General features: G+C 39.8%; 1 protein-coding gene across 2 annotated transcripts in view; it reads right to left on the bottom strand.

The window, feature by feature from the left end:
- Sras (Ras converting CAAX endopeptidase Sras) overlaps positions 1-26,883 on the bottom strand; it is a 57,941-nt gene that overhangs the window by 23,963 nt on the left and 7,095 nt on the right. Inside the window, exons 2-4 of one of the 2 annotated variants that reach the window (XM_083118808.1) lie at positions 6,474-6,579; positions 4,461-4,599; positions 2,000-2,167 (exon numbers count right to left, since the gene is read on the bottom strand). In XM_083118808.1, coding sequence (XP_082974934.1) covers positions 2,000-2,167; positions 4,461-4,599; positions 6,474-6,579 — 413 coding nt within the window. The remainder of the gene's footprint in view (positions 1-1,999; positions 2,168-4,460; positions 4,600-6,473; positions 6,580-26,883) is intronic. The other variant, XM_083118809.1, reaches the window with a different exon arrangement.

Genomic DNA, 26,883 nt, shown 5'->3' with positions numbered 1-26,883 from the left:
CCTGTTACCAGTGGTATTTGTATCGGAAAGTATCCACTGAAATTCAACCACTCATAACAGCTGATACTTTCCTGCACCAACAATATGTGAAAAAAGTAAGTTTCATCGTTAAATGACGGTTCTTACAATATTCAGATTATCTCTGATGACATTATTCAAATATTATTAATATTAAAAAAAATTCTGAACACAGCTATTAATTCTTACAGTGTTCCAAGGATTGGTACTAGCGGAAACCAGCAAAAGCATAATTGCTATGGGTGTCAATTCAGGCTGGTATTGGCTCACTTCTAATACAGGGTGGTGCATATTGTATTTACCAACTTCAAATGACAAAGGAAGGACTGTGAGTGCTTGTAATAACTTTATATGATTATGAAATAAAAATATAGACATACGCATTCAATACAGCATGTAATATGAACAATACAAAGACCAGAGGACCTTGAAAATAACGTCCTCTAAATGACCCCTTCTGCTTGGATATACTGTTCGAGGCGATGAAGGAAGGCTTTCAAGACAAGCATCTAACATGTCCTGTGGAATAGTGTGTATTTCATGACGATTGATGGTTCACAACATTACTCTCCACTGTCTAACCCACCTCAGCATGCTGTGTGTGTCTGGAAGAGGTGCATGGCAATCTTCATTGTTCTGCAGCAGTGCCTGGTGCATGTTTGGATGAAGGCTTCCACTACTGCAATCTGCATCTGCACCAGACAACGCTCCATGGTACACTAATTGTCTGACTCCCAACTCTCCATGGATATAGGTATACCGAGCATGCGGTATTCACTCAAATTGGTAGATACAATATGCACCACCCTGTACATATGTGGCGTGTCTATAAAATATCAAACTTTTCTTTTCCTGTGAAAAATAGCTACACTGTGCACAGAGATGAAGGGAACCTGTATGAACGTGCATGCATGTTTGCTGGGTATGTCAGACTCATCAGTTTATGAGATAGCTGGCGAGTGAGGGAGTGTTTCTCTGTAACGTCACATTCTCTTCTTCGCTGGGATGATGGAATGTGTAGAGCAGAATTTCGTGGCAAAGAAAGTCATTGCAATCATTTGCCAGGCTCCTTACTCCCCGGACATGGCTCCATGTGACTTCTGGTTGTTCCAGAAGCTAAAATCACCACTGAAAGGCTCCCGTTTTGACAGCTGAGAGGACATTATGTGCAACGTGACGGTGGAGTTGAGGGACATTCCAACACAGGCATTCAGGGGTGCTCCCAGCAATGGCAGGATTGTTGGACCGTGTGTGGACATCCAATGGGCCTACTTTGTAGGAGATTAGGATGTGAACCACACCAGAAGTGACTTTCTCTTCCTGGCATAAAGTCGGATACTTTTTAGACAGGCCACGAACATTCCATCTTTAAGGTTACTAGCTGTTACTGTGGTCATAAAGATTACTGTGAGAAGATTTGAGATTTTCTTTTAATTAAATGAGCTCTGAAAAAAAAAAGGCTTGTGTGTTATAATTTTGAACCTGTGCCCATACTTCTACTGATGCTCACACACCAATATAGATCTTTAAACACTGTAAAAATTAAAAGCTGCATTCAAAATATTTATAAATGGTAAAGTTAGTGTTCCATTGCAATTATACATCAATTGGGTATTATTTTACAACATTCAAGGAATTGCACTGGAATATTAAAATAGCTGTCACAAAATAAATTTTTTGCATAATACTGGCAGAACTGAAAACTTTGGATTCTGCATAATTTCCAGGATAATTAGACTACGCAAAGGTGTCATCCAGAATCTTCGCAAATGAGTGATATACCAAGACCTCAGTATTGGTTCAGCTCTACTTGTGCACCTGTGCACTAAAATCTGCAGCAGAATAAGAATATTGGCATGTACATGAAATCTGCACATTAATACAGTTCCTTCCATATTATATGGTACATAGTAGTGAAGATGTCTAACAGATTGCTCACGTGAAAGCATGCAATTAGCAAGCTAGGGAAAAACAATCTTACCAACACCAAAAAAAAGAGGACAGATGAATACTGCTATCATAGGTCGGAAACACTGAAGAAGCAGAGGTAGCATACATGCTCGAAAGGTGAATTCTTCGGATAATGGAGCCACAATATGATTGCGAAGCCAAATTAAGTTTCTTGCATTTATCAGCCAGTACATAGGTTCTGTGAAAATAACATACAGCTGATGAAAGCAGTGAACATAGTTTTTAAAAGCAGCTTACAACAAAATTAAGCTTCTCCTAGATATTAAATTCTTCTTTGTAGCTAAATGTGCTATAAATAGGACTACTTAGTGTGAACACTGACATCTAATAGCTTAAAGAATTATATATCAATAGCCTGTAGCCTTACTTTTAATGACATGTATTGATATTTGAAAAATTGTGCATGTTTGTGTGAAAGAAGACAGCATACAGTTAGCACAGTGTAAGATATCAGAATTTAGTTTTACATCAAATTGAAGTAATTTGTTTCTGTAACTAAAGTTAAAAAGTACCGAACCCAATCAATACAAGTGAAAATTGTGCAAGTGAATGACTATGTGAAGTTTTTCATGCATGCTATGATAGTATCTTTAACATCAATGTGAACAGAAACAGAAAAAACTATGAACTCATTACTATTTGAGGAACTTCGGTATTTCAAATTTAATAATTATACTGTGTAATCACAAATCCTAAAAAATAACAATACTTTCACATAAACTATTATTCTCTATTATTGTTGATATTTCTCGTATGTTACTGAATTTTATATTTTTATTAATTAGGTGCATTGTTAATCATTCTTATTACCTTTATGAGAAAAAGACTACACAAGTCAGCTGGCATAACAAGCTCTTGCTTGTTTTTTCTCATAGTTGTGTAATATACAGAAGTTCAACGAGACTAAAAAATGGCACATACATTTATCACATGGTCCAAATCTTTGACAGAAGCTACTTCTTTCTATGTAGTCACCAAAGATAAAAGAGAAAGACAGACCAATAGCCTTGAGGAGCATCATACATCAGAGTATAGTACAGTGTCTTCACTTGGTTATTGTGCTGCCAGAACATAGCCTGTGTAGTAGCTGGAAGCACACCACTTAAAATATTTCACAATTAGAAGTACAGTATCCTGTACTTCTGTCACAAGATGTTGTCCTTCTATTGCCACATATTTTTCACATCTTATTAGAAAGTTTGCTTAAAAAACACCTCTTCACACTTAGGCACGAGTTAGTTTTCACATAAGAACAGGGTCGGATTAAGGTGGGTACTATTGATGCTGCAGCATTAGGCCCAGATGAAAACAGACAAGAATTTTCCGAAAGCTGAACATTTTTCTTTTGCTATATAAACCTGAAAATAAATCTTAGAATGAAATTTGGAGCCCCAATTTTGGACGCCTAGACACAGAGTTACTTATTATACAGTTACTATTATTCTTTGCGCTGTGATGTAACTATAACGTCGTCGTGTTTATTGTTCACCAAAGATTTCAAACATCAGGCCCAATTTAGTCTTAATCCGGCCCTGCATAAGAATTGTATTGTATCTACGTATATTCGTTTGGCAGTTATATGGAGAGACGTAATTCACTCTAATAAGTTTGCATTTCATTTCTGCAGTTTTTTCTCAATGATCGATTTTGCCACCTGTCTGGTAGCTTCATGAAACATGAACTTATAACAATGAATAAGAATTTTAGATATAAATTATTTTTTCTAATGTGTTCTTATGTTGTAGCACTACAACAACACTTCTTGATTTACCACTAATTACCTTAGAAAATTATACAGATGTGAATATAAATTCTTCTTCAACATGACACATCTTGGCCTGGTTTGATTTGAGATTTTAAGTCTACTTTTTTTTGCACAGAAAGCTAATCAGGACTGGACCTGCAGTTAAAAGTGAGATCCGAACCATTACTGGCTCCACTGAGTAACATGACACATCTGTCCATGTGAAAGCAAGTACTGAGATTCACGTAGATATGCACACAGAGATGACACTTTCCGTCAGAATGGATCTGTTGTTGATGAGCTTTGGCTTAATTCCAATATTCTTAACAAAGATATACTTGATGAAACATTGGCTACCACATGTGCTATGCACTTGCGTTGAGGTGTTACCTGTAATTAATTTCGCCAGCAAGCATCAGACCACACTCATGAGGCACAAAAACCAAATGAAGGCACTGTGGTTTAGCAGCCACCCAACACTCTGTGTTCTGAAGAGATATTCTGATATGCTCAGGTTGTGATTCAAACAAATACTTTCACGGCAAGATTGTGAGTCAACGTCATCACACGCTTGGCCATCAAGGCCATGGCAACGCCAAGAAAATATAAGTTGAACAGAATAATGCTCATATGTAAATCACACTAAAAAAAATTATCATAATATTGCTAAAAATGACACATATCCGATATAAAATAGGAAAAAAAAACCTTGAAAAATAGTACTTACCAGCATATAACTTCCATAGTCCACTAACTCCCTGCATAACAATGGGTCCCAGAAAAAGAACCATTGTCAAAAGAAGAGGTATCAATGCTGCAGGTAAAAGACCGTACATTCTGAAACCCAGTAGCTGCCACAAACTTGCCTGGAAAAAGTTTATAAAACATAACTGTGTGCAGCTATCTTCAAATTTTCATAATCAGAGTAAAAATAGTAACTTTATTTAAAAAAATATATTACTAACCTATCATTGCTTCAAACATGAGTACATGCCTCATGCTGGAAAGTACATAGGAAGATCTAATGCTTTGTATTATGATGGAATCACTCCTGGTTCTCTTTAACAAAGGATCAAATGAATCACTCTGTGGGATGTTAATAATCCATTTTTTATCCCAATTGAAACCCACTCTTAAACACGGAGGTGGTACAAAAATAGATCACCAAGTATTTTCGCTAACATTGTACTGTGACCGACCAAGCACTGTCGTCACATAATTTGGGACTTTTGGAACACACTGTGCTTCAGAAAATGTTTGGAGATTCATATGCTATCCTTGAAGAAAAATCATTAAAAATTAGTGAACTGTCATTTGAATCTGGCTATATTTGGGGGGGGGGGGGTTCCTAGATAAAATGCATATTTTTCTCATGAAATTTCAGAATATTTCTTTCTTTCTTCAATTTTGAATCCTACTGTTCCTTTCCTGTTTGCTGACGAAAGCATGATCATCTCACTTCTCCAAACAGTGCTAATGGAATGACTCATCTTTCATGATATTTTATTTTCATGTAAGTCACAGTTTAAAACTCTATTTTGAAAATTAGAACTTAAAAAGATCTACTTTATCATATAACATTAAATATGTTGGAAACAATAAAGGCCAAAAGCCTCCCCAATGGCATAGTGGTAATGTAGTTCCCTTGTAATCAAGAGGTCTTGGGTTTGATACAAGGTAGAGGAACATGGCACAGTGGATTGGATCCACTGTAGGTTCAGTCCCAATTAGCCTTTCTTTGCATAAAGTGGACTTCAAACAATTCAAATTCAAAAGTTTAAAAATAAGCCTTTCAAACGTTGAAATGTTTAAAAGTTTCGATTCAAACCCTATGTCTGGAAGGTTCCAGAATCCAACAGTGGCATCAAAAATGGTGTCAGATGAAGTTCGTGAAATAATAATCATTATCTTTATGACAATCTATCTATTGCCGTTCTTTTCCAGTACTCACATGCACCTTCTCCTCCTATGCTATCAGGTCATCTGCATAGCCCAACCAAGCAGATGACATAATGCAGCCAACTGGTGCTCACTGTGATGGTTGAAAAGGTCATGAATTTTCACTTGGAAATCCAGGGAAACTTTTTTTGCTTTCAGGTGAAGGTGGGGCAGGGTAAAAAACTACAGTGAGACTTTCAGAGGTGGCCTAAATTAAATGAAATCCAATTTAAAATTAAGCAATTATAGTTGTAATTGGGTTAGTTTTTAATTCTTGCAGTAAACATGTTCAACAGGAAGCAAGTTGTCTCATTTCTCTTTTCACACACAATTAAGTAGCTTATTAATTTTGAGCAATTTTTGTATTTTGTTCCTATTTATCATGCAGAATAATGCTAAAAAATTAGCATCTGACTACCATGCTAAAGATCCCGGATTCGATCCCCGGCCAGTTCAAATCCGGGAACTTTTCTAATGTTGGAAGCGGCCCCGGCGCCCACCCAGCCTCGAATGACATGGGTACCTGGGGGAAACCCTGGGGGGTAAAGGTGGTCAGGGGTGTGATGCTGATCACATCACCCCCACTCATGACCGGATGAAGAAAGTGTGAGGCGTTACTCCCACACCCCCTATATGCCTTCATGGCATGGTGCTAAGCACAGGGGAGCACTTTACTTTATATTTACCATAAATTTGTTCCCCTATCCTCAAGCAACTCCTGAATTTATACACATAATAAAGCAATTTTTCCCACGAAAGAAAAATAATAAGTCCTAATTTAAGTACATTTATTTTAATCTACCTTTCTTAGCATATTTTCCTGTGAAAAGTAGTATAGAAACATTGGTGAGATGAACATCATGATGAAAACGCTAACAAATCTCTTCTTAATGGTAGATGGATGATTCCTGCAAATAAAGTACAGAATTTTTATCAAATAAAAAAGTACGTGATAAATCAACTTTACTGTAATAAGTTTGCTTTAACTCAATAAAAACTGTGGAGGCAGAGGGCAAAAGAAGCTCAAAGAAAAATGCAATCACTAACGGGTAGATTCTTGTAAACATGCATGTTTCCTCCAAGTTGGATCACATATTCATTGCTTCAAGTTCGGATGACTTTGGTGAAGTTTTGTCGTAACAGGTTACGGGCAATCTTTACAGACAATAAAATCAATCATTTTTGGAAATGGTTCTGCTATGGCTGAGTAAATACCACTCTCAACTGATACAGATACTCGTACCGATTTCCACCAATGCTAGAACACTGAAAATAATTTGAAATAATTCAGAATATCAGCACCTGCTATTTTTTATTTTCTAAATTTCATAACAACTGCTATTTTGTATCTCTAAATATTCATAATCTTACATATGATATATTCAGAATACTGGACATAATCGGAGTCTGTAGGGGGTGAACAGGTCCACCCCCCTCCCCCATCTCCTGGAAATTGAAATTGTTCACTTCAAGTTACAAAAATCAGAAATCTTGTTAATAGTTAATAACAGAAATAATCAGTCAGTCAGCATTTGAACAGAATAACTAAAGGGTAATTCCATGTCAAATCAACCAGTGCATAAACCTTTGATGTCATGGATTTGGCTAAATTTTGGTATACATATTTCATATCATCTGAAATATAGAAAATATTTTTTTCGAGTTTTCATGTTGCCAGTTTTTGAGTTATTGAAATTTGAAAATTGACAAAAGTGCCCAAAAACTGCTTGCCACTGAAACTTTAAATACAATTTGCAAGATACCTGTTTCAACTACAGGGCTGGGCATGGACTCATTTTAAAGCTTATGAAGAGAGAGAGAGAGGGCTTTCATTTGATATACAACATGCTGAAAGGATTTTCAAAATTTTATTTTACAATTTCCAAAACAAAATATAAACACATACTGGTACACATCTACTGAAGGTTCAGTCAAAATTTCAAGGTGATATCTCTTTGGTATCATATGAAAAGTGATGATTTAAGTTAACATATTTTACATACCTAGTTCAAATTAAAGCTCATTAATAGCTAAAGAGAAATTTGAGCTCTCTACATCAAATAGTTTTGATCTGCTTAAGATTGGGTTTTCAAAATTTGTAGAATTAAAACCAAAGAGTTGCATAAACTAATGATAGCTGGAGCTCACTTAAAGAAAATAACTCTCCCAGGACATGAAAATCCATTAAAAACATACAAAGATTGTCTTTCAAAAATAATGTGTAGGGTACCACAACAGAAGTGTTTTCTAGATGAGTGTGATTCCTGTCCCAGCATAATTGATTGCTAACAAGCCTTGAGGAAGAGATGATTGAAAATATAACCTACAAACAGTGGATTACTAAATCCACAGAGGAATTTGTTCACGATTTTTCAAATCACTTGATCAACCACAAGCGAGACGATTTTATAGCCAAACAGCAATCAGTATATTTTTCTGAAAAGAAAAGTTCTCTAGTGCATGTGATTTTGCTGAGAATTACACATTTATTTTGCAGGATGAAGTACAAGGGTTCCACTGCAACAACTCATTTGTAGTATATTTTAAGGACAATGAAGATATTCTAAAACATAAGAGTTATGTCTTCATTTCAGACTGCTTGATTCACAACACAGTTCTTGTCAATGTTTTCCAAAGAAAGCTTTTAGATTTCTTGAAAATTGATTGTCTGCCAAACTTACAGAAAGTATAGGTGGGTTTCATGTGACGTCAGAATTAGCACTGCCGCCATGTTTGAGGCTGAGTTGTTTGTCATCTGCAAGGAAATATCCACCATGCAGGAGAATGGGATCCATTCTCTTTGCACGTAATATTCGTTATACCTGCACCAACTGTACGTTTGTTGTTAGAACTGTGAAAAATTTTGGTAACATTGCATACAATTAATGACAATGTTGTGCTCTTTGCGCAGTTGACACAAAAAGATATGGAAAAAAAGGCGAAGTTTTGCGGTGTAGATCCACATGAACTGAACGATAACAAAATGAAAAGGGGCCTAAACCTTTGGCCAACTCTAGTTCACGTGTGTTTAATGACTTGACCCAGCTACCTGGAATCAATTTTCGTATTTATTAGTGGTTCGGATTCTGCTTGAAATATTTACATCCAGTACTGTTGAGTGTCAGTTTCCAGAAAGCCCCGCACTACATTGGCTAACTGGCTGAACTCCACCCTGGCCCGAATTATCCTAAATGCGTCGGTTCCCGCACGGTGTCTGGTTAAGTAACAGACGCACAAAGACAATATATACATACATTTAATGTCTATAATACACATATACGAAGGACTATACAATAACTAAACAATCTATACGAAGGACTGTCTGTTTGGCTGTAGAATGTCTCTACAAGCGCACTTGTAACCGCGCGCGTGTAACACGGTTCTTCTCACGACGACTCTCTGATGACGACTGTCCTTTTCTCGTGGCAACGCCCAAGCTAAGCGCCTGGCTCAACTCTCGGGACGTTCCCGAATTTACTTGTGGGTGTAAGTTCCCGTAATCAAGAATGCGGGAGGTTCCGCAGTTTCTTACTCCCACACACTTCACACATGAATAACTCCCACATACACATTATATACAAAAATGGAAAACAAGATAAAAAACACTAATTATATACATCGTTCACCGAACACACTCCCCCCCGTTGAAATATTAATTTCAACCACAATCAATAATTTCAATGTAGTACACTTATGTCTCCTTAGAATAGGGGAGAGGAGCAAGTTTCACAATTGGACGTCTGTATTGTCCATCAGCTGTTCGCACTGTCACTGATCGTACTAACTTGTCTGGTCCTGGATGAACTTTCACTACTCTTCCTAGCTTCCATTGCTGTGGAGAGGTAGGTTCTTTCAACAACACCAGATCTCCTATCTGTAGATTTTCCTTCTTCTCCATCCACTTGGGCCGCTGCTGGAGTCTGGACAAGTACTCTGTTGCCCACCGTTTCCAAAAATGTTGCGTCATTTTTTGGATCAAATGCCACTTAGACAAACAATTCGACGTGGATGTTGTAAAGTCTGCTTGTGGTACAGCCAGTAACGAATCACCGGTTAAGAAGTGTCCTGGCGTGAGTGCCGTTAGGTCATTTGGATCACTACTTAACTCCGTTAATGGCCTCGAGTTAAGACACGCCTCTATTTGTGTCAATAACGTGATGAATTGTTCATAAGTGAGTAATGTTGAGCCCATAACTCTTTTCAAGTGATATTTCACTGCCTTCACCGAAATTTCCCATACACCACCCCAATGTGCTGCTCCCGGTGGATTGAAATTCCATTGTATGCCTTGAGAGGCCGTAACATCTGACACCGATTGGACGTGCTCCTTTTGTCGCATGAATTGAAGTAGCTTTTTCAATTCTCTGTTTGCCCCTACGAAGTTCGTTCCGCAATCGCTGAAGATCTGGTTAGGTTTGCCACGTCTGGCCACAAACCTACGTAATGCAGCAATGAATGTAGGCGTTGATGCATCATTTACCGCTTCCAAGTGAATTGCTTTGGTTGCAAGACACACGAAAAGAGCGACGTATCCTTTGGTGATTTTTGAAGACCTGAGTTGGCAACTCTTGATTGAAAATGGGCCGCAGTAATCTACACCTGTGTTTGCAAATACTCGGCCTGGATTGACGCGAGGGGCTGGCAAACTACCCATAAGTTGAGTTGCTGTCAACTGTTTTTCCTTAAAGCATTCTTTGCACTTAAACACAATTTTTCGAATTAAATCCCTCCCTCGTATAATCCAAAAACGTTGCTGTAGGACAGCGAGAAGTAATTGTGGTCCCGCATGTAAATGTTTCAAATGTTCATGTTTCACGATGAGCTCTGTAAGTTTATGTTCACGAGGTAACAGAATGGGATGTTTCTTATCAATTGTCATTTGTGCATTGTGTAAACGTCCACCTACTCTCAGAATTCCCTCCTGGTCCAGGAAAGGAGTCAAATTGAGTAATGGGTTGTTAGAAGGCAAAGGATTCCCTTTTTTCAAATGCTTTATTTCTATAGGGAATGCTGTAATTTGTGCTTGTTTCACTAACACAAGCAACGTGTGATTAAGTTCGCGTGTTGAGAGGGGTCCAAACTGACGTTCATTAGCACTTCGCTTGGTGTTATGCATAAATCTGAAGCACCAAGCAACTACTCGTTGGAGCTTTGATAAGTTTGAATACTTGTTTACTAATAACTCCTCCACCTCGACCGAAGACTGTAACACGAGAAGACCCTTTTTTCTCTCTCTCTCAACCTCAGCTGTTGCTGCTGCGTTGACCGTGCGTGTAGGATTGAAGGACTGATTACGTAACCACTGTGGACCGAAGAACCAAATATCACGTTCGAGCAGGGTTGAGGGAGAAATTCCTCTTGTCGCCAAATCAGCTGGATTCTCTTCACTGCACACGTGGAACCAATTCTCTGCAGGGAGAACGTCGTGTATTTTAGCAACTCTGTTGGCAATAAATGTACGCCAATTAGAAGGAGAAGAGTTTATCCAACACAACACTATTGTAGAGTCAGTAAAGGCACGGATCTCTGTAATGTTCAAATGAAGAGCTTCCTTTATTGTCTGCAGCAAACGTACGAGTAACACTGCAGCACAGAGTTCGAGTCTCGGGAGAGTCACTTTCTTCAGAGGCGCGACTCGCGTTTTGCTTGCTACAAGATGCACTTCAACACTGCCGTCGCTGTATGTAGAACGTAAATAGGCAGTGGCCGCATAGGCCCGCTCGGAACTGTCACAAAAGCCTATCAGTTCGCACGTTAGCGGTTTTGAAGACACGATGCGCCTAGGCACCTTAACATCCTGCAACTTATGCAACTCCGCCCGAAAACTTCGCCATGCAATTTCTAGTTCTGGTGGAAGTACATCGTCCCAATCAAGTTTAACTTGCCAAAGTGTTTGCATGAAGATCTTTGCTTTGACAGTTACTGGAGATATCCACCCGAGGGGGTCAAATATTTTCGCGATGTCTGATAACAAAATGCGCTTGGTCAATTGCTCACGAATTGCGGGTTGCGTCACTGATATCGCGAATTCGTCACTCGCTGGATGCCATTCGATCCCGAGTGCCTTTATATGTTCATTTATGCTCACACCCAATGCAAAGTTTGTTTCTCGCAAATGTACAGGGATTTCATTCAATACTTCTGAATTGTTCGAGCACCATTTCCGCAATTCGAAACCACCTCTTTGTAGAAGTTCACTTATTTGTTTTTGTAACGCGATAGCTTGTGTTACTGTATCACTGCCAGTCACTAGATTGTCTACAAAGAAGTCTCTCAATGTAATCGTCGCTGCTTCAGGAAAGTCTGCCTCTTCGTCGCGGGCCAGCTGTTGTAAACACCTGGTGGCTAAGAAAGGAGCACTAGCCGTACCAAACGTCAGTCTCTCTAATCTGAAGTCTCGTATCTCTTCTTTCGGTGACTTTCTCCACACAATGCGATGATATTCTGCATCATCCGGGTGTATTTTCACCTGCCGAAACATTTTGACAACGTCCGAAGTAAGGGCAATTTGATACGTACGAAAACGTAGCAACAAAGGCATTATGTCGTCTTGTATCTTAGGTCCTACAAGCAACTTATCGTTGAGGGAAACTCCTGTCGTCGTCTTCGCACTGGCGTCGTACACGATCCGTAAAGCCGTTGTGGAACTGTCCTTTTTGATGACACTATGGTGTGGGAGGTAGCAACTGCTTTCTTGGGACACAGGTAATTCTGAATTCTGAATGACGCTCATATGACCCAAGTCTAGGTATTCATGCATACACTCAGCATACTTTTCTTGACGTTGTGGATTCTTGACGAGTTGTTTCTCCACTTGTTTGAGACGCTGCACCGCTAGAGGACGTGAAGCACCCAGAACACCGCTTTGTTCTCGGAAGGGCAATCTCACAACATAACGACCGTCGATGTCACGTTCGTGTGTATTTCGAAAATGTTGTTCACAGAAGTTTTCTTCTTTGTTGTACAGTTTTACCGATGGCACAGTCTCTATTTCCCAGAAGCGCTGTAGGGTAGCGTCCAGATCACTACATGACGCATGATGCGATGACACTGCGCGTTTATTGCGCGGAACGTTAATTCTGCCCATAAGAATCCACCCAAGTGAAGTACTTATGGCCGTTGGTGTACCTACTGGACCTGCGACTTTCTCAGGTCTTAAAAGTAAGGGAACAATATCCGCACCAAATAAAATGTCTATCTTCCCTGGTTTGTTGAAGGACGGGTCGGCAAGATCAAGGTTATGTAGGTGTGTCCACTGTTGATCAAAAGTGAATTGCTGCTTGGGCAAATTATTTGTAATCTTCTTCACAACGATGGCTTTGGTGGTGTACGTTTCGTTGCCCGCTTTTGACCTAAACTGCAGGTCCACCATGGAACGAGATGTACCGATACCGGTTGCCGAAATACCGGATATGGCAACACTGATGTGTTTCTTTCGAAGGCCTAATTGCTGACTACAGTCTTCCGTGACAAATGTACACTCAGAGCCCGTATCTAAGAGTGCACGAAAATGCCGAACGTTGTTGTGTCTATCCCTAACGCCCACGGTGGCTGTAGACAAGAGAACTTCCTGCAACGGAATGGCTTTTTTCTTGCTGGCGATGTGGGACGTTACTTGCCGCGTAGAACTGGGATTTTCACTAGGAGAGAAGTGAAGGGATGTGTGGTGCTTTCTAAAGCACACCATACACGTGCGCGAAGTACACTTTCTGACGTTACAATTCGATTGCAAACAGTTGTAGCACAGATTGTTGCTTTTCACAAAATAGTACCGTTCTTGCACCGACATTTGTTGATACTTCTGACAAGTATGCAACCTGTGGTGTCCGCGGCATTTAAGACACACAGTTTCAGCACCTGTGTGATACGAATTCACATTCTTCTTTACTTGACGATCAGTGGCCCTGGGAGGGGGTTTGCTGGACATTGGGAGGCTGGAGGTCACCGTAGACGCTGCAAGAGCTCTGGCACGCACATCCAGGAACGTAGTCAGGTCCTCGAACTTGGGCACTTCTGCATTCTTCAGGGAAAGTTCCCACTGTTGCCTAGATTCTGCATCCAACTTGTCGGTGGTGTGAAAGACCAATATTGCATCCCAAGCCTCTACAGGGATGTCCAAAACCTTCAGCACACGCACACACTCAGAAGTGACGTCAATGAGCTTGCGTAACCCTGTAGCCGAGCGTGATGGCACACAAGGTTGATTAACCAAGCGATTAATCGTGCTGTTCACAATCTCTCTCTTGTTTTGGTACCGCGAAACTAGCAGATTCCACGCCTCCTCGTAGTTTGCATCCGTTATTGCGATGGACTGGATTAATAATGACGGTTCACCCTTTAATGCCGAATTCAAGTACTGCAACTTCTGAGCGCCACTAAGGTGTTTGTTGTCATGAACCGATGCCACGAATAAGTCCCGAAATGACAACCATTGATGAATGTCACCACTGAATTCTGGTAATGTCAGTTTTGGTAACCGAACGTCACTTTTCGCATCACTGTTCACCGCGACCGCGACAACGGGAGAAACGGCTTCCTTCTGTTTTTGGTACAGGGAGCCCAACAAGAACTCTAATCTGTCTTGCACCGCACTCAGTTCATCGTAGAACTCAGAGAACAATGTTTCTTCGCACTGTTTAGCGAGATTCACAAGTAATGCACTACAGTCTGCACTTAGTTGAAGGACCTTGTCTATGTAGACTTGAAGTGTCGCACTTTCCAGCGTTGGTGAAGCTGACTTGTTTTCAAGCCGAGTAACTTCCCGTTTGAGGACTGTCTTTGACGCCTGTAACTGCTCCATGTTGACTCGTCGTACAAGAGACGCTAAACGCATATGGCGGACCGAGGGTGTGGCACGTTGACTCTTCTTCTGGCTCGTTGATTTCCCGACGACAAACTACCGGAATACGGCACGAATACTACAATTGCGACGCATCCGGCCCGGAGGACCATTTGTTGAGTGTCAGTTTCCAGAAAGCCCCGCACTACATTGGCTAACTGGCTGAACTCCACCCTGGCCCGAATTATCCTAAATGCGTCGGTTCCCGCACGGTGTCTGGTTAAGTAACAGACGCACAAAGACAATATATACATACATTTAATGTCTATAATACACATATACGAAGGACTATACAATAACTAAACAATCTATACGAAGGACTGTCTGTTTGGCTGTAGAATGTCTCTACAAGCGCACTTGTAACCGCGCGCGTGTAACACGGTTCTTCTCACGACGACTCTCTGATGACGACTGTCCTTTTCTCGTGGCAACGCCCAAGCTAAGCGCCTGGCTCAACTCTCGGGACGTTCCCGAATTTACTTGTGGGTGTAAGTTCCCGTAATCAAGAATGCGGGAGGTTCCGCAGTTTCTTACTCCCACACACTTCACACATGAATAACTCCCACATACACATTATATACAAAAATGGAAAACAAGATAAAAAACACTAATTATATACATCGTTCACCGAACAAGTACAGATTTACTAATATTTTCATCAGTTTCCCTTTAAGGTTTGTTCAAGCGCTGTAACTTAAAATGTTGAGTTGCTGAAAAACAGTAATTCCACTCCTTGCTTTAACAATTTTGGATATGCTGGCCTCCTTGGCAGAGTGGTTAACACGGTGCGCTACTATGCCAGGGGTCCCGGGTTCGAATCCCAGCCTGAGCATGGGTGTTCTTTGTGAGTTTCCCTTAATCAATTTCATCATATCATCACTCAGCCTTGTCTTCACAATTAGCCAAAACTGGCAGAGAAGCGAAGTAAAATAAACCAAATCAATCAATCAATTTGGGATACTTTGCTTCATCATTAATATGTTTTAATCAAGCAGTGCTCTTTTTCTGGTACTTTTCCTCATGGATTGGATAAAAATTAATAATAGTTTGTGTTAAATAACGAAATATAAATAATCAAGTACAAATGTAAAATTATCAAGATGAATAAAACTTTTTTAAGATTATCATTTTTAACGTCAAATTTATCAGAAGTATCAGCACCTTTCTACCAAACAAAAACAAAGAAACACTACTTGGAAGTATGATTAAACACACCAGCATGATCCATTTGTACTAAAAGTCACAGAGAAAGGTGACATATGAACTTACCTGAGAGGAAATGTTCACTCCACAGTCTGTAATGTTTGCTTTGTTCATTAATGTTGACACAATATATTCTCAACAATCATCTGATCAACAATTATCAAGTTCTGTGACGTGAAGAGCACCTTCTGTTCTTTCTCGGGAAATTGGAGGATAAACGTGAGTTTCTGTTAAACAGAAAGTATAGTAAACAAGGGTCAATTCTCCCGCCTGCCCACTTGAATTACGTATGCTAAGAACCGGCTTCAATCATGGCTGCTCAATCCCACAATGCAACAGTTTGTGACTTAGGTGAAACACACCTATATTACTTCTCTGATGGTTCAGCAGTGCAATATAAGAACCGCAAAAACTTTGCAAATTTGTGCAACCATCATAGAGATTTCGATGGCATTGCGGCTGAGTGGCATTTTTATGCAACATCACATGGTAAGGAAGTGTGTGATGGTGTTGGAGGGACAGTAAAGAGGCTGGCAGCAAAAGCTAGTCTCCAGAATCCTCTTTCAAACCAAATCATGACACCACTCTAGCTATTTGAGTGGGGAAAGGAGAACATTCCATCAATAACTTTCCTTTATGTGACAAATGATGAATATTTGGAAGAAGAGAGACTTTTACAGAGACGGATTGGTGAAGCTGTAGCTGTAACAGGGACTCAAGAGGTTTCATACCAGTAAGCACAGAAAAAGTGGAGACTAAAGTGTTTTCTGCATCTGAAGGAACTTTGGTACATTGTGTTAAAGTTAATGCAGATGTTCAAATTTACCCTTTGAACCCATCCCATGTTTTGTAGCGTGTGCGTATGATTCCATTGGTGGGTGGGATGTGTACTTTCGAAAGATGATGTAGAACATGAAGTGAAGGTCTCTTTCTTGCATCCTTGTGGTCCAACACAGTCATTAAGTTATCCAAGGCAACCGGATGTTCTTAAAATCCCAAGACATGCAATCCTTTGCAAAGTGGACCCTGTACCAGCCACCTGTAGAACATACCAGCTGAAGCGAGAGGAGAGGACACAAACATCATACATTTAATCAAAGAAAGACTTTCTGTATCACTAAGCAGTTTCTTGGTATGTATGCTTCTGTATTTATAATGTGGTTAGATATGTAAAATATGTTAACTTAAATCATTTCAGGGTCTTGAAAGGAATTCACTTTTCATATGATACCAAAAAGATACCACCTTGAAATTTTGACTAAACCTTCAGTAGATGTGTACCAATATGTGTAAATTTTTTGAAAATTTCGTTTCTTGGAAATGTAAAATAAAATTTTTAAAAAACCTTTCAATTATTTTTTTTTGCAAAAACCCAAGGACATTGTATATCAAATGAAAGCCCTCTTCATAAGCTTTAAAATGAGACCATGTCCAGCCACGGAGATTAAACAGGTCTCTTGCAAATTGTATTTAAAGTTTCAGCAGTGAGCGGTTTTTGGGCAATTTTGTCAAAATTCATTAACTCAAAACCCGGCAACATGAAAAATAAAAATATATATATTTTCTATATTTCAGATGATAAGAAATGTGTATACAAAAATTAGTCAAATCCATGACAACAAATTCCAAAATTTATTTTTCTTGGTTGATTTGACATGGAATTACCTCAAAGGAAAAATTGTGATTGAAAAAATTGAGCACAGAATACAGTAAGCAGTTTATGTTTCCATATTTTACTATTTAATCCAAAGAATAAATTGTTGCACAGTTTACAAAATTCTAAAAAAATAGATTCTATGGGATTATGGGTATGTCGACATTGTGATGATGATATGTTTCTGGGCATACAGTATCCACATAATGGTAGTTGACAGTAAAAAAACTTCTCATGTCACGTGCCGGCAACATACTTGTTAAAATCAACACAAACAGCATGATAAAAACACTTTAAAAGTTTTTTCAATCTTTTGATTCCATCTCGGAATCATCATCAGGGCTGGTCGAGTGACGAGGCTGCAGCGGAACTTGAACTGCGTCCACTTCATAGTGTTTTTTATCATGCTGTTTGTGTGTCTTGTGTTGATTTTAGATGGTAATTCATAGTTATGAGATTAACATTGTTAGGAATATTAGAAATGGGATTTCTACTTGGAAGTTTTCGTATAGAGTATTGCGATGTTGCTGCTGGAAGAACAGATGATTAATTGATTTCACAGCTTCTCTGCACTGGCAGGAAGTTGAGGTCACAATGTGTAATCATGCCAAGTGCTGAGTCACTAAAATGTCACTGCATGCATTCTCTCCCTGCATGAGGTAGTTTGATGTTTTGAAACCAAGGTCTACGATTGCTGGCTGGAGCATAACACTTACAAAAAGTGGCATTGAGAAGTTGTTGTTTACATCAATCATCTGATAGTTTCTGTACTTTGTATTTAACTCTACATATGAAGTCTGTGTGTAGGGTAGTGTAAATAATGTTACCTGTTTTCAGGTTCTTACTCTTTTTTCTTACTCTTTTAGCATCTACTGTCATGATATTTATTGAGGCCACTGTCTGTCCTTATTGTTGAGTTGCTGCATCATGAAAAAAACAACAACAAAAAAAAACAGGTATGGGAGCATGAGTTACTAATGCAATCTTTTAGTTCAGCTTCAATTTGCTTAATGGAATTTTGTTGTTGCTCAACAAGAGAATTAAGCTCCATAATAAAAGTTTCCTTCCTCGACTTTTGAAGTTAAGTCGGAAATTTCACTTCCTTGTGAATCATTACGGTTTACAGCTTCCATTATAATATTTGTTATTTCAGCATGATAAATCTGACTCATTTTCTTTTGAAGTTGCTACTGCAATTTACTCAAAGATTGATTGATTGAGTTGATATTTTAAGTCCACTTTATGCACAGTAAGGCTAATTGGGATCCGAATCACTATGTGCCTCCACCGGGTATTGAACCCGGGACCCCTTGGTTACAAGGTGACGGTGAGATTGATTGAGACTCTCCCAGAAAATTCAGATTTTCCATCAATTCTTTCTCTAATCTCTGTTGATTTTGTTCAATTTTGTGCTCAATTTCATTTTTCATATTTTCATATGACTGTTCAATCTTGTTTTCCATGCTAATCCTTAAGTCATTCATCCCTTCCAAGATGACTTTCTCTAAAGCATCAAAGTTAGATTCCACAATATCTGTGTATCCTTTAATTTTGAATGGAGCAAAGGATGGATCACGCTGTCTGCATAAAAATTCTTGATTTGTAGTTTCAAATATAGTCCAATCCAGTGCAATAAGCTGGAAGCTTGGGTTGGGTTGAGTTGGTGTTTTAAGTCCACTTTATGCACAGTAAGGCTAATCGGGACTGGACCTACAGTTTAAAGTGGGATCCGAACCACTTGTGCCTCCACCGGGTATCAAACCCGGGACCCCTTGATTACAAGGCAGCGACGCTACCACTGCGCCATCGGGGAGGCCAATAAGCTGGAAGCAATCAATGTGATAACTAGAGCTCGGAAGTTTGGCAAAATGCCTCTTTTTATCTACTGCATATATTGATAAAATTTTTCCGGATATACGTTTTTTATGTTGTTTCGAATGTTTTACAAGCTTTTTCATTTTGCCTATTTGGGACCCCACTGCCTATTTTTAATTATAATGCCTTTTTTTGCCTTTTTTCAATGAAATTTGAACATTTTTTTAAAAAAAAATGTGTAAATAAATTATTTTTCTCCCAAAAAACGTTGTTGGCATTTAGTTTTCTTCCGTTTATTATGTGAATAATTTTCGCCTTATTTAAGTAATATTGAACTCACGTATGTTTCAACATTGCTGAAGGAGAAAAGTGTGTTTAAAAAAAAATAGTATTTCATGCTGAGTTAAGATATTGCCTTTCCGTTAACATGTCCTTGTGAATGATTGACTGCTGAAAACCTGTTGCAGAACACCTGCACAATTACGTCGTCACGTTCAGCGTCCGTGTCAGGAGGTTATTGACAAGAAACAGCACTAATGCCCAAGGGCCTTTGCATGCATTCCAAAATCAAGTTCTCTATCTTTAGTTTAGTTCTGCACTTTGGAAGGAAAGGATCGTGGAGTTGTCATCATGCCGAAATTTAGTGTGCTATTAAGTGGTAAGTTACATGGTTACGTGCATGAATTTGGTGAAAGCACATTTTTGACAGATGGTACTATTCTTCTCTGCAAGATATGTGAAAAAACATTCAACCATGAGAAAAAATACTTTATATCTCAGCATGTGTCAACAGCAAAACATAAATCTGCAGTTGCCAAAAAGGTTGGACAGAAGAAGATATCCCTAATTTCAACAGTGGGCACTTCATCCAACAGGCAATCTCAGTTTTCTCTTGAACTGTGCAAAGCTTTCATGGAAGCAGGGATACCTTTCTGGAAAGTGGAAAACAAGTCACTGAGGAAATTCCTGGAGAAATACACTAAAGAAACGGAGCCGTCGGAATCTACGCTGCGGAAAACATATTTAAGCATCTGCTACGAAGAAGCTCTGCAAAGAATTCGTGCTGAAGTTGGTGGAAAGAAGGTTTGGATTTAAACAGATGAAAGTACTGACGCTATGGGATGCTGAATAGCCAACGTCATCATATGAACTATGGAACCTACATGCGTCGTCATTTCTTCTCACGTCAGAACAACTAGAGAGAGCCAATGGTTCGTCAATAGCTCAGTTATTCTCAAATTCCCTACTTCTGCTCTGGCCAGATGGTGTACATCATGATGACATGTTACTTTTTATCAGTGATGCAGCTCCCTATATAAAGAAGGCTGCCATAGCATTGAAAATTCTCTTCCCGAACATGCTTCATATCACATGTGTAGCCCACGCAATGCGCAGAATCGCCGAAAAGTTAATGTTTTGCACCCAGAAGTGGACAGGTTGATTTCGAACACAAAGAAGATATTTCTGAAATCTCCCTCTCGAACCCGAACATTTCAGGAAGTTGCACCTGAGCTTAGTTTACCTCCGCAACCAGTCTTGACGAGATGGGAAACCTGGATATCAGCAGCTATATATTATGCTAACCACCTTGAAAAAATCAGTGAGGTGATCGATGCTCTTCCAGAAAATGAAGCGGCTTCAATTCGTGAAGTCAAAAAAACTCCTGTGCTATTCAGAACTGAAGAATGAACTGTCGTTTATTTTTGCACATTATGGTGCATTGCCAGAGACAATTACAAAGCTAGAAAAAAGAGGTGAGACTCTTGTAGCATCCATGAAAATCTTCGAGGAAGCTATGCAGCAGATGATGGAAGTGTCAGTAGAAAAGGGGTCAGCTGTTGTGGAAAAGTGCAAATGGGTAGTGAGTGCAAATGATGACTTGAAACAATTGAAAACAATTTGTGATATTCTAAAAGGTGAAAATGCTGTTATCGAAATGAGTCCAGCTACATTTGCTTGTTTTATGTATGCTTCATTAACATTTTGCCAGAAATTATAGATAAAAGTAAGTGACTTTCAAATGTGCCGTTTTCAGTTTATTTTGCCTTTTTTCCCATTTGTAGTGCCTATTTTCCACATTATAAATGCCTTTTTGCCTGCCTATTTTAACGAAAATACATGCCTGAACTTCCGGGCTCTAGTGATAACATTTATCACAGTGATCACTAGGGCTCGGAAGTAGAAAACCTCTAAATTGCCAAAAAAAGACCTAAAAATATCAAAAAAAGACCTAAAAACGAAAAAAAAGGACATATAAAATGTGATCCAAATTAATTAATAACTTCAGTTTTAATTACATATTTAATGAATAAAAAAAATACAAAATTCTGGTGGTATGGAACACACAGTGCGAAAAAACTACATGAATGAAATGCATCTTCTTTCAGTAAAAAAGTAAAGTAAAGTGTTCCCCTGTGCTTAGCACCACGCCATGAAGGCGTATAGGGGGTGTGGGGGTAACGCCCCACACTTTCTTGATCCGGTCGTGAGTGGGGGTGATGTGATCAGCACCACGCCCCTGACCGCCTTTAACCCCCAGGTTTCCCCAGGTACCCATGTTATTCGACGCTGGGTGGGCGCCGGGGCCGCTTCTTCTTCTTTCAGACATTATATATTTTTTACATTAACAATAATTTGAAAAATCATATTTGGCCTAACCACACTAGGGTTACAGAAATAGGACCTCGGATCCTATTTCAGTCGTCCAAAAAGATTTTTCTCTCGTTTCAGGGATGGTTCAAATATATTTCTTTCTTTCTTTCTTTTTATTTCTTTACTACAGAAAGGATGTTTAAGAGGTGATGAACTTACGGTGATTCGAATTGAGAATGGGCAGTAAAAACGTAGTTGAAAGAAGGTGAAGTTGCAAAAAAAAAGCCGTTAAGACCTAAAAAAAGGCTAAAAAAGGACCAATAAGCCAAAAAATTCCGAAAAAGGCAAAAAAAGACAAATAAAACCCACCTTTTTTCTGGCTTACAATGAGCCAAAATGAACATACAAGGGTTGATCAAATGAAAAGGTACAAAACGACACTGTCGATGTAAATGAATACTTTATTCAAAGTATCCTCCATAGGCCTGAGCACATTGATCCCATTGATGAACGAGCCGAATGATTCCTTTTTCCCAGAATTCCTTTGGCAGTGACACGACCCAATCCTTCACAGCATCCTTGAGTTCATCGTCCGAGGTGAAGCGCTTTCCTCTGAGATGCTTTTTCAGGGGACCAAACACATGGAAGTCACAGGGGGATAAGTCCGGACTGTAGGGCAGATGGTCTAGCTGTTCCCACTTGAACCTGGCCAGTTCCACGTGTGTGACACTGGAGACATGTGGACGTGCGTTATCATGGAGCAGAACCACACCCTCCGGGAGTAGCCCCGGTCGTTCGCCTTCCCCGTAAACGTTCACCATCCAGCGATGAATATCGGTCGGTTTAACATCTTCCGCTGTCAGAAAATGGATAACGCCTCGCTGCTCCTCAACAGTCAAATTTGCCAATGTTAACGCCATCCTGTCCGAACATGCACTGCCGCGTCATTTGGATGGTGCTCTGTATCGGAGCCTCTGCTCTCTCCTGCGCATGCGAGTTCCCCTGCATGCTCCGATGCCACGTGGCGACTCCAATCGCACCCTTAATATCACGCTACGTTCTCCCATCGCGGCATCGGTATTATATAAACGATTCCGTTGTTACGACGTTTCGTACCTTTTCATTTGATCAACCCTTGTATATTATGTTGGGCCTCGTTTTCGGGCACTAGGCAAAAAAAGGATTTTTCCTCAACTTCCGAGCCCTAGTGATCACATACAACACACCTTGGAACTTCCCAACATTTAATTTCTTCAACAGACCATAATTGCTCATCTATATTTCTTGGTTGATCATATGATTCACATACTCTATGTGATCAGAAGTATCCGGACACCCACCTGAAAATGAAGTATAAGTTTGGGCCGCCCTCCATCAGGAACACTGGCAGTCAATTCTGTGTTGGTCAATCCTTAGCCTTGATGACAGCCTTCACTCTCGAAGTATGCTTTCAATCAGGTGGTGGAAGGTTTCCTGGGGAATGAGGGACCATTCCTTGCCGGGCACCGAAATCAGAAGAGGTATCAATTCTAGCATGAAGTCGCCATTCCAAAACATCCCAGAGATATTCTATGGGATTCAAATCAGGACTTTGCGAAGGCAATCCATTTGTGGAAGATGTCCTAAATGCAGTGATGGATCATCCAGGCACCAGTACGCGAGCACTAGCCCACGAACGAAACACCTTCCATGTGAATGTGTGGTGAGTCCTGGCAGAAGAGGGGATGCACCCGTACAAAATTGAAGAAAGTGCAAGAACTTTTACCTCGGGACTTTGGCCCACATGAGGACTTTTGCCAATGGTTTGTTCATCAAATTGAAACTATCCCCAATTTTCAGAATACGGTACTATGGACTGATGAGGCTATCTTCACGAAAACTGGTGTGTTCAATAGTAAAAACAGTCATGTGTGGTGTAATATTCCCATATTCTATTTTTCATTAGTGAATATTACACGTACCATTTGGGTACGATTACAGTGTTTATTTTGGGTAAAAAAACTCTCCAACCCAATAGACGGCAGTTCTACGGAGTGTGGATCGTGTCGCCGTCTATTGGCGATAACAAAAACTACATTTTATTTCCCCTCCCCCTTTTTCCTCGATGATTCCGATCGGGGCTACAATCAGTTCGCTTGCAGACTTCGCGCAGTTGCCTACCAGCCTGATTAGCAGCGACACAGGAACGCTTCACCTTGAACGTCAGTTCCTTCCGGGTACCTACCGAGACCAGGGAGATGGAAGACATTCTATAGCTATCCGGTTTCTGGACTCGAGTGGGAAAACTTGACTGCAGTTATAGGTACCCGAATGGTCGAGAGTGCAAGGTTTTCGACTGGAATCTCCGAAGGAACACACCCAAGGTAAAGTGGACATTACTATCAAAAATCCTGTTGTCTGCTCGCTTTAGAACTTTGATTATTGCAACTCGCGTTCGACGTCTTCTTCACCCCCCCCCCCCCCTTTTTAGTACACTCTTCAATCTAGTGCAATATACGAGTGCTACGGTTTGATTGGCTGAATAGTGACTACTCTTAATTGTTCCCAAATAAAATCAACTTAAATGCGCCCCCGTATGAAGTGTTAGAAAGGAGAATAATCAAACGCACCCTTCCCCTTTGTGATTGAGCGAGCTATCATAAGACAAAATAAACCTCTTCGCATTTAAAAATTGTTGCTCGAGAATCGTCGGGAGCTTATCCTGAAACTTCTGTTTAATTACGCCCCCGTTTGCACACGGTTCGAATACCGCAACCCTCATTTTACCGTCCCGAATTAATACCACCTAAAACCCAGCACAGTAACATCAATAGCCATGCAAGAGGAGTTATGTCATTCGAAAACAACTGTTGTAAAGTATTAGTAAAGTAGGTTTTTAACGCAAATAGCATGTTTTGGTGATAAATGCAGACATATATATATATAATCGTATCTTTATAGTGCACTTGTTTTTGAACATAGTCCTCTTTGAGAGGCGTAAGTGTTAATGTAAGTCCTGATGGGTCTTTTATATTTGTTGTTGGAAATAAAACCAAACAGAAGTTGTTAAGAGTCATTAAAATTGAATTGTTCTCGTTTGATTGGGAGTTTTACCCTATTTGAATAATCCCTTTGTGCTTATTTGATTGGATCATTGTATAAGAGATGTGAACATTACTTTAATTTTTGATAACTGATTCTCTATTCTATTTTTGAAAGTGTCAAACTTCGCGTTTAGCCTTGTTTTTAGCGACGATTTGATATATATTGACACGCAACTCTTCTATTGGGTTATGGTATGTACTAATTACGCGTGAGTGTTCTTTATGCTTGAGTGACCTTGTATTTTTTTTTGATACTTTGTAATAAGTTCCCATTTACAACCTAACTGACTAAAAAAAGGAACGGAATCTTTACGATTTCTCCCGTTCTGTTGGATTCCAGTGTTTAATGGAACCTGACGCGATCTTTCTGTGACCTACTCAACATTTGGGAACAAACAGGCAACGGAAACGTCACGTCAGATTGTGTTTGTATCGCTTGTATAGGTGTAGGTGCTAACGAGGGAAATTTTACTGCGCGCTTCCAGTACGATCGATCATTATTAACAAGTCAGGTCAGTTAGCGCCGCCCTACATAAGCGTTACAGTGGGAACATGAAAATCCACATGCACTGCTAGTGGCACATCATCAGCACAGATTTGCAGTGAATGTGTGGTGCGGGCTACTGCATGACCATTTGATTGGACCGTACATTCTCCCTGTTTGCCTATGTGGACCCACTTATCAAGCATTTCTCAGTGAGGTTTTGCCTGAACTACTAGAGGACGTGCCCTTGGCACTGAGACAAAGACTGTGGTTTCAACATGATGGTGCACCTCCACATTTCGATCGAAATGTATGCCATTTCCTCAATACCGTATTTCACAACCAGTGCATTGGCAGGGGAGGGCCTGTGCCATGGCCACCTTGATCGCCTGATATTACGCCCCTGGATTTCTTCCTCTGAGGAGAGATGAAACGCCTCGTTTACGAAACACCCGTCGTGTCAGCTGAGGACCTCGTTGCCCTTATCAATGTAACTGCAGCATCGATAGCAGAAACGTCGGGGTTGTTGGGTCACACTAGACAATCCTTGATTCGCCGTTGTCGCTTTTAATTGGAAGTACATGGTGGACACTTTGAAAACCGTCTGTGATGACGTTCCCTTCACAGCTCCATTAAGCATACTGTGTGCCCCTCAGGGTATGCAACCTATGACAGTTCATTTTTTTCGTTTTTACATAATGGTGCCCTTTGCTCAGGAAATTTTCTTTGTTTTTTTGGTGCCATTATTTTCGTCGATACCAGCTCACGCAACACGCACACCCACCCCAATCCCGTCAACATCTTCCTTCGCGTCCTTTGGGGAATCCCTTGTGCCGACATTGCACAACATTGCCGCATGATTTTTTGACAAGAACGTACCCAATTTCTTAGTGGACTGCCCAACACCGACGACTTCTCTCCACCCGTTTTGCCATTATTCACTTCGGAAAATCATTTTCCCACATTCTCAAACGTCAATAAGTCGGCAACAAAGCCATTTCCGGAATTTTGTTACATGAACTTTCCACCTTATTTTCACTCGTACAATCACCTCCCAAGCGTTGTAAACGAACTTACGAAACACCCTCTATAAATAAATAAATATATATATATATATATATATATATATATATAATCAGATCTCTGACATAATTAAACCTTCATGTTTATTGATTCAGCAACACAAACACTACAGACCCTTAACCCTCCGCACCCCCACGAGAAGGTGATTATGTTCTGTACAAACAATTTCTGTTGTTTCTAGCTCATATAGATGAATTATAGTGGAGGATAGAGAGTTTTTTAATGGTACTATTTATGACGTCATTTTCATAGTTGTCATCTCCCTGTGGTATGAACTAAATGTGTGGAATTATGTGTTATGTATTTCATTTGTAGTGTTTGTACAGAAAGGTATTGGTTTTGAAAGTTATGACTTGCCAGAAGAATGGGAAATGGATGTGAACAGAAAAATCCATTTTACATCAGGATATCAACCAGAAAAGAAATAAACAAAATAATAAGATGGACACATACACACAC

The sequence above is a fragment of the Lepisma saccharinum genome, chromosome 3 (assembly GCF_977018435.1).
Source record: "Lepisma saccharinum chromosome 3, izLepSacc3.1, whole genome shotgun sequence".
Lineage (NCBI taxonomy): Eukaryota > Metazoa > Arthropoda > Insecta > Zygentoma > Lepismatidae > Lepisma > Lepisma saccharinum.
Note: the sequence above shows the minus strand (reverse complement) of the source record. Positions and strands in the feature narration are given on the sequence as shown.